Source organism: Cicer arietinum, chromosome 2, assembly GCF_000331145.2.
Source record: "Cicer arietinum cultivar CDC Frontier isolate Library 1 chromosome 2, Cicar.CDCFrontier_v2.0, whole genome shotgun sequence".
Lineage (NCBI taxonomy): Eukaryota > Viridiplantae > Streptophyta > Magnoliopsida > Fabales > Fabaceae > Cicer > Cicer arietinum.
This window is the reverse complement of record NC_021161.2, coordinates 18,066,331-18,076,355: the sequence shown is the minus strand read 5'-3', so window position 1 is coordinate 18,076,355 and position 10,025 is coordinate 18,066,331. Positions and strand designations below refer to the sequence as shown.

Here is a 10,025-nt window from a genome sequence, read left to right as displayed (position 1 = left end):
TAAGTATATATACGTCTTTATGCTTGTATACGTATATGGTATACGTATACGGTATATGTGTTTGTATATGTGTTTAAAGATGTGTTTAAATAACATTTCTCGTATAAAAAAGATGTCTCTCATTTCTAACTACTCTTGACAAGACAAGAAAATCATATGCTTATGATATAAAATTCCAAGGTTGGGTTCTACTATGGAATCAAATTATTTAGATGTCAATTAACAAAATCACACTGTAGAAATACTCAATACAAACATATTCAAACATTGTCTTTTTCTTCATTTAATTCCAAAATAAAATTCACACAACGTTTTTGAACTAATATCAGAACAAAAAAATAAATCAATATCGGCTGAATCATAATTTTTTATCATACAAATATAAAAAAAAAAATCAATAATAACTTGTAATATTTTTATTATACGAACATAATAAAACACAATCAATAATAACTTGTAAGAAAATTTACGTACGTGTATCCACGAATCAACAATATCAGCTGTTACAATGATCAACATATGTAACTTAACATAGTAGCCACACTCATAATTTGAAGCTTGTCTCTTAATTTAAAATTGAATATCACAAAAAAAAAAGTTAAATACATAAAATTGTTATAATATTATAAATAAAGTCATTCATTTGTAAACAACTTAATGTAGGAAAACTCCATGTTATCTTTAGTTTAACTCTCAAACCTAACAACCTATAATAACCTTCAAAAGCTCTACCATATAAAATAGCTATTAAAATCATGTGTTATAAGACATATTACAATACTTATGAACAATAAATTAATTAAATACTTACAAATTAACAATGTGACATATTTTTTTTATATGGTTTCCTTTTCGATGAACATAGAAAGACTACATTAAACTCTTTAGGATTAATAATAAGCAATTGCCAATAACGACTACAATATTCAATAAAAACATTTTCAAGCATTGTCCTTTTCTTCATTTAATTCCAAAATAAAATTTACACAAGGTTCTTGAACTAATATCTGAACAAAAAAATAAATCAATATCGTCTGAATCATAATTTTTTATCATATGAATATAAAAAAAAAATCAATAATAACTTGTAATATTTTTATTATACTAACATAATAAAACACAATCAATAATAACTTGTAAAAAAATTTATGTACTTGTATCCACTAATCAACAATACCAACTGTTACAATGTTCAACATATGTAACATGACATAGTAGTCACACTCATAATTTGAAGCTTGTCTTTGAATCTAAAATTGAATATCACAAAAAAAAATGTGAAATACATAAAATTGTTATAATATTATGAATGAAGTTATTCATTTGTGAACAACTTAATGTAGGAAAACTCCATGTTGTCTTTAGTTTAACTCTCAAACCTAACAACCTATAATAACCTTCAAAAGCTCTACAATATAAAATAGTTATTAAAATCATGTGTTATAAGACATATTACAATACTTATGAACAATAAATAAATTAAATACTTACAAATTAACAATGTGACATATTTTTTTAGTCTGGTTTCCTTCTCAATGAATATAGAAAGACTACATTAAACTCCTTATGATTAATAATAAACAATTGCCAATAACGACTTCAATAAACAATTAAATGTGTATTATATTTAATTTTCTCTATTATAAACGATAACTATAATAGACAAATACTTACTTTTTGAGATAAGGTGCTAGGTAACAATTTCTTTTGTCCTCATACATCTTCTTTTGAATGTGGACTTGTGGATAAGTTGGATCATTTTCACTCTGAATGAAACTTGAATTAATAAATCCATACAATTCACACTTTGCTAAGTCAATGCAACAAAGATGTAGATACCTAAGATATCAAACTTAATTTTTATAATAAATGAAATTCATAATTTGGCAAAATTTACAAATAAAACATAATTTTCTTAGTAAAACTTGTAAAATGGTGATGCATATATGTTCTTTAGCCATACACAAGTCTATAAACTCTTTCAATGGAAGGAAAAATAAACTAGTTCCACCATATTCCAACTTAAATTCTAAAGGCTTTGATATATTCATTGTCATTACCATCAATTGTTCAACATAATTTAGTTGAAAGTTTAGCCTTTTTGATGGAATATCATCTTTCTTTGATACCTCAATTGCCTAAACCATTAAAATAATATATTAGCCAACATATTTAAAAGGACACAAGTACATAAGTCCATAAAGACATGTGTAATAAATACCTTATTGGAAACAAGTTGCAAAAGTCTTTTTGGCCATTGAATAAAATTGTAAGGGGCTTGACCAACTGCTGTCACCTCATCAATGGGCTTAGGTACTTGAGCATTAGCATTTTGCACCTTGATAACCACAAGCCTCACCATATTATTATTATTTAAAATTTGATTATGTATAGTGGGTCCCAACTTATACATATCAACATATGCCACAATATGAGTATGCCTATCAATATATAATTCACAATGTTCTAGGATATTCCTCTTCATCTAGTATAGGTGGCACACCAAAACAACTACCTTTTTTTGCTTGCATGTAAAGTGGTATTAGGAGATTATTATTTTGTTAAGAAAAATCCATAGATGATATATTTTGCATCGCTTGTTCTCTAATCACCTTAGTAAGCTTTGCTTTTATGGTCTCTATTTGGTTGCTCATAATAGGCGAAGTAGAGGATGGACGAGAATTCGGTCCAAAGTATTGTTGAATCACCACACCTCCGCCAATTGCCTTAACACAACCAAAGTGTTTAGGTCGCCCAATGGCTTCCATCAAGATATCTTGACGTCTTCTGGATGGAAGTTTTTTTTTTGTTTTTTGAGATGTTTATTCCATAAGAGAATCCTACAACATACAATTTAAAAACAAAATATTAGACTTGTTATGCATAAATATGTAATTAAGAAATTGAAATTACATATTTACGTACATTTTTTTCAACAATAAGACATGTTTCACCTTTGTCTTTGTCGAGCTCTCTTCCACCTTTCATGGCGTGATGGTGGAGATGGAGGTGGAGCTTCTGAATCTCCAACTGATTTTTGCCTTTGTTTTAATTTCTCTTAAATCATCCACTTGTCTAGCGATGCATATCCCCCACGAGACAATATGTGGAGGTACTTTTTAAAAGACTGAGTCATTTGTGCCTTCATTCTTTTCTCCTATTGTAAACAACAAGCAAATTAAAGATATTACTAAAATATTAAATAGAGCAACCAAATCATATATACAACTAACTTGAAAGGAAGGATCCTCTTGGGTCTTAATGAATGTCTATCATATTTTCTTGTCAATAAAAGGATATACATCAACAAGAGATTTGTGACTCAGGTCCCCATTATTTAAATATCTCCTTGTTAGTGTAGCTTTTAATACCCTTCAATGCTCACCCATGTATTGAAAATATTCTTTTAATAAATTCATTAGTAGGGACATATAATGTTTCCTACAGTACACAACAAATAGAATAGTTAGTGTATAACAATACTATAGTTAAGTACAATAGTAACAAAGATAATTAAAACTACATCGATTGTTGCTCAATTTTTTTTTCTTCATGTCTTCACATACTTCATCCCATTCATTGGCCAAAATATTGAATTTGTCTCAATCAAGGGAAGCCTTATGACAAATGAAAGCTTTCCTGTTATCACCTATAGGTAGTTCAGTTGGTTGATCAAAATCAATCGATAACTTATCACCCTCCTTACACTTACATAACATATTTGTCATCTATGTGCCACATCTACTCTTTTTTGGATAGAGTTAGTATCTGATCCACTCTGTGAAGAAGCTAATGGATCATCCATGTATATCTATTTAAAAAATATATAATTATGGTCAATAATATTGGAACCTAGGTGGTTTTTCCTCTTGTGATTTTGATGTTAACAAATGTATTTTATGAGAACAATTTGTTTAAATTAATGACTTCATTAAGTGTGCAAAAATTTGAACAAGAAATCTGTAGAAGATATCAGAAACGAGAAATAAGAAGAAAAATATTAATGGAAATAATCAGAGGAAATGACCAGAGAAAATAAAAAGATCACAGGAAACAAAATCAAATATGTAGAAGATATCCATTTACCAAGATTGAAAGCATATCAAGCTTGAGGACCACATGAAAACTTAGGGATTAAAACTACCACATTAGAGTTTAATTTTTGAAGAATCCAACCTATAGAAAAAAAATTGATGTATAAAAGCATAAACATTAGTACCAATAATATCTTAAAAATATTGAAAGAAAAAACCAATAAAGCCATCATGGCCAAGGGCACGCAAACCATTCATTGAAATGACAGTCGACTTCACCTCATCAATAAAAGAGGTGGAAATTAGCCGCGGGTTATCATCATCAAAAACTAGTAAAGGAATAACTCTAAAAACTAACCTAGAATCAGAACAAACATTATCAGAAACATATAATTGTTTGTAGAATTGGAGAACATGAGCTTATATATCGACTTCGTTGGAAAGAATGTCATCCCCATATTTAATATGAAACATTTGCTTAGAGGCATATTGAATTATGGAAACTTTATGAAAAAAAAGAGGTATTTCTATCACCTTGCGTAAACCAATTTAACCTAGTCTTATCACACAAAAATTCTCTTTCGAAAGAAAAGGTGGAAGAAAGATTTTTTTGAACAATTAATTATCGATCATGAAGATCATTAGTGTAACCCACATCATCAATATATTTTTGAAGAGCATCTAAATAAATATGAGAAATAACTACCTTTCTATTTACATCGCTAAAAGTTTCTTTGTTTCGAATTTTGAATGCATTTTTCATGATCCTCACCTTTCGAAAAAGAACCACCATAGGGCAACCACGAACAACTTGATTCCATGTATGTTGAAATAATCTACTACAATCATAATATTGCAACTACATATTTTGGAATTTAAAAGATGGGAATGGAGTAATACCTTTATGCATAATCAGAAGAAGAGGATAATAATCAGATTGACTCCTTGCGAGAGTAAAACATTGAAGCGGAATCCCAAAAATATAACAAATCATCATTAAAAAGATCTCTATCAAATCGTCTTTTAGTGTGAGCATTGCTTCTCCTACTATTGGACCAAGTAAATTGAGCACCTCTAGTGCGTCGATGAATAAGCATAAAATTATCAGATCAATCAGATCAATTCTTCAAATCATCACAAGAACTCGCAAGAGGTGTGCCTCGGCCGCGTTGCTCATGGGATCCTAAAATATAATTAAAATTTCCTACTAGTAACCAAGGGTTAGGATTACACTGTATAAAATTTGTAAGGTTGCTACAAAGAGACCTAATAAACGACTCCCAAAAATATTTCCGAATGCTCGTAAATTAAAGAAAAAATAACCTGTTGACTAGAGACAAGTAAAATAATTGAATTAAATTGAGAGCAAAAATCCCATAGATTTGGAAGGTGATATCCTCTGTCGTTATAAAAAAAATGGTGTAAGTTAATTGACTGCCAAAAATTTGAATAAATCTTATTACAATCAATCAATGGCCCCACAATAAATAAAATATCTAGTCTATGCGTGTTTGTTTCTTCACTTGGCATGTTTTGTTGGATCTGTTTTGGTGACAATGTTGCAAGACTTTAATAGTGAGGTTGTTGATGAAGATTATATGTAGCAAATTCCAAAGCGTGTTATTACACTAGCCTTTAGGTTTGTTTCTCCCCCACCAATTGGATGCAAATAAGATAACCAGCAAATCCCCTTTAGGGTACTTTGGAAAACCTTGATATGATTTGCACTTTCACACCAAGAGTATCTTTCAATAGTATATTACAAAAGAATGATTCTTATTCTTTACTCATGCATTAGAAAAGAATAAGTTGACTTAGCATATAAAAATGGGTGAGAAAAATGGATGACAATCACTAGAATTTGTTTCTACATTCTGTCCAAAGTGATCCTAAAATATCCTAAAATAATGTCACTTGAGAAAGAGTTGCAAATGCATATTTTAATCAACAATTGCGTCTTTTTAAAGCATAATTTATTCAAAAAGAATGGCAATGGCATAGGCGTGGTTTGAACCCGAGACCTTGTACTAACACACAATGAACACTGTTGGACTTTAGTCCTTTGAATCCTAATTTTGACATAATTAACAAACATACAATAATTCATACATCATATGATAAATCTAACATTTGAATTGAGCAAGATTTCAGGAACAACAATCCAATCCTACACACTTGGAATATATTGCTTGGAACACAAGAAATCAACAAAAGTTGATTATTCACTGGTTAAATCGATTGGGAAATCGATTTCATGACAAGGGTGTAAGGATAAGTATATGTTTGTGATTGTATAATCGATTGGGAAATCGACTGACTAAATTAGAATTGAAAATTGAACAAGTCAGTGGCGACCTGATTTACAGGTTAATCGATTGACAAATCGATTGTACATATCACAAAATGAAAACTGATTGAAACTAATCGACTGGCAAATCGATTGGGAAGTCACAGGGCACTAGGGAATCGATTGGCAATTCGATTGCCTAAATAAAATTTCAAAACAAACTTAAGCCTTGACTAACACAATCGATTGGACAATCTATTGTGTGAAATTTCAATCAAGTTAAGTTTGGTTGTAATCGATTGGGAAATCGATTGAACTAAACACCAGGTAAGAACTTTTCAGGCAAATACACATAAATCGATTGGCACATCGAATAACATCAAAATAGCTGAGTCACTGACTTAAACACAATTGATTGGGGAATCGATTGAAAGAACTTTTTGAAACACAATCGATTGGGGAATCGATTGAAACAATGTTTTGATATCTCAGTGAACTCCCAGTTTGTGGCCAAATCGATTATGCATATTTATGAATCGATTTATTCTGAAAAGTGTGTTAAAAGAATCGATTGGTAAATCGATTAGTTTATGTAGTTTCAAGATTAAAGAAAAACAAGACTCGCGATAATCGATTGGCAAATCGATTAGACATGTTTTATAACTTTAATAAATCGATTGGTGAATCGATTTAGTAGTTGTTTTTCTGAAACTATATAAACTGTCTTTCAATCTTTTTATCTAAGAACCTTGATCATAATTTTCATTTTTCTAAGAACTCAAGATAACTTCAATAACAGATCACAATACACTTTGCTAACAATCTGATATTGCTCTTTCAGATCAAGATCAAAAGATTATCAACAATCAATAAAAGAGCTTGAAAAGTGATCTTGAGAGAAAAGACAAAGTTCTCATGAACAATCCTTGAATATCCAGATTCGTGAGAAGACACTTTGATCAAGATTGAAGACTGTTTTTTGTACTTCTTTTAATCTGTCTGTAACAATACTTTGAAACGAAACGAAAGCAAGAAATCCAACTAGAAACTGGTGGCTACTTTCTTGGGTGAGAGGTCTCAACAAGAAAGAGTCGTACTTTGATTTTGTTTAGACTGCTGAGTGTCTACAAGGATCAAAGAGTTGATAGAAAACCAGCTAGAAATTGGTGGCTACTTTCTTGGGTGAGAGTGCTCAACAAGAAAGAGTCGCACTGTGATTCTGTGTTAGATTGCCGAGTATCTACAAGGATCAGAGGGTGATCAATAGGAAAGAGATCATTAAGATAGATAGGTTTCGGGGATGAAACTGGACAATCTGTAATTGATTCTTTCTATTGGAGAAGAAAATTTGAAATCCGATTGGATTGTCAGGACTGGATGTAGGTTGTCAAGTTGACAACTGAACCAGTATAAATTCTTGGTGCAATCTTCTCTAACCCTTAACTCCTTTAATTCTCTATCTTGCAATATCTGTATATGTGATTAATATTAGATGCATGTTAAACATATTCTGTGATAAGTAATATTGTTTAATCTGGTATCTTGACTTGTATGCATCTTGGTTAATTGCTTATCAATCTACTTGAACTTGCTAATCTTGTATGCCGCAATTTAATTCCGCTGTGCGTATAATTCTGATTTGATTTCTGAAAGAACTAATACATTCCAATTATTACGAGGCCGTAGATACCGACAATTGGCCTCAGAGCCTAACTTTTCGAGAGGTAACACTCATAAAAGCATTATGGCCTCAAACGATTTTCTGGGAGAAGGCGCATCGTTAGCAAGACCTCCAGCTTTCAACGGAACAACTTATATGTACTGGAAGCACACTTGGAAGCCAGTGGCATAGACATCCTTGACGCTGTTGAAAACGGTCCATATATTCCCAAGATTGCAGGAACAAATGACTCAATGATTCTCAAGCCTAGAGCCGACTGGTCAGATGATGACAAGAAAAAGGTAGGTTATAATGCTAAGGCTAAGAACATTATAACATCTGCTCTTTGTGCAGAAGAATTCTTTAGAGTATCAAACTGCAAGTCAGCAAAAGAAATGTGGGACATTCTTCAAGAAACACATGAAGGAACCACATATGTGAAGAGAGCTCGCGTAAACACACTTATGCACGAATACGAATTATTCAGCATGAAAAAGGACGAATCCATTAGCGATCTGCAAACCAGATTCACACACATTGTGAATAATCTTCACGCATTGGGAAAGCAAGTGGACAACGAACAGCAGATTGGAAAAATTATGAGGTGTCTAACCAGAGAATGGCAGCCAAAAATAACAGCCATAGCAGAATCTAAAGATCTAGCAAAGATGACAACTGCAACATTGTTTGGAAAATTAAGGGAACATGAAATGGAACTACATCGGCTGGACGAATCAGAAACGGAAATCCGGAAAAAGAAAGGATTATCTTTGAAGGTTCAAGCCCAGCAATCGAAAACTGAATCAGATAGCTGCTCAGATCAATCAAGTAGTGAATCTGAAGAGCCGGAAATCGGGTTGCTTGTCAAGAAATTCAAGAAGTTTCTGAAGAAGAAAGACAACAAATTCAGAAAACCATCTAGCTCCAAGACTACTGACAACAAGACCATTACATGCTATGAATGTGGTAAAACTGGTCACATAAAGTCAGAATGCTACAAATTGCAAAACAAGAATAGAGCTACAAAATCAAAAGGCAAGGAACCAGTCACCAAAACCAGAAAAGCTTATATTGCATGGAATGATAACGATGAATCCTCTGCATCTTCTGATGAAGAAGAAGTCAACTTGTGTCTCATGGCAGATACAAATTCAGAATCAGAAAATGAGGTTAGTTCACAATCTAATCCAACATATGATGAGCTACAAGAAGCTTTCAATGAACTGCATGATGACTATGTGAAATCCATAAAACAGTTGTTAAGCACAAAGAAAATACTTGAACAAATGAATGTTGAGCATAAAGAAATTGAAAATTTATGTGAACAACTGAAAAAGGATTCACAAGAAAAATCTGCAAAGTGCATTGAACTTGAAAATACTGTTGCATCATTAAAATCTGATTTATTAAATTTTGCAAATAGTAAAGATAAGCTAAATGTCATACTTAGCAATCAAAGACATGTTCATGAAAAATCTGGTTTAGGATATACACCAAATATGCATGTCAAAAGAAAAAATAAAAACAGATCTGGTATTGGTTATATGCAAACCAGAAATGTCAAACATGGTCAAAAATCTGCTATTGCTAAGAGTATGTATGACATCTTTACTAAACCAAATAAACATTCATCCTTTGATGGCAGATGTCATTTCTGTTGCAGAAAGGGACATTTTGTATCAAATTGCACATTTAAAAAATTAGCCAATAGAGGATGGAAGCAAGTTTGGATAGCAAAGAAATCTGTGTTTGAAACTGACCCCCCAGGACCCACTTTGAATTGGGTACCTAGATCCAAAACTTAATTATTTTTGTAGGTGTGCTTGACATCCACCAAGCAAGATTGGTATTTGAAAGTGGATGCTCAAGACACGTGAAAGGAGACAAGTCTGAGAGTCTTGTCTTTAACATTAAATGAAGTTAAATGAAGAAAGATTGGTCAACCAAGTTGTATTGATGACACAGGAAAAGAGTCAATGGCATTTAATCAGAAAGCTTTTAAATCGATTGGGTAATCGATTTCACGTTTGTTCTTTGTTGTGTT

General features: G+C 31.7%; 1 protein-coding gene across 1 annotated transcript; it reads right to left on the bottom strand.

Moving 5' to 3' along the window:
- Nucleotides 1-1,574: 1,574 nt before the first annotated feature.
- Nucleotides 1,575-2,834, bottom strand: LOC105851516 (uncharacterized). The gene is made up of 3 exons (XM_073364904.1): nt 2,222-2,834; nt 2,061-2,138; nt 1,575-1,766 (listed from the first exon to the last, which is right to left on the bottom strand). Exons 1-3 carry the CDS (start codon nt 2,483-2,485, stop codon nt 1,671-1,673), a joined length of 438 nt encoding a protein of 145 aa, XP_073221005.1. The 5' UTR covers nt 2,486-2,834; the 3' UTR covers nt 1,575-1,670.
- Nucleotides 2,835-10,025: the final 7,191 nt, after the last annotated feature.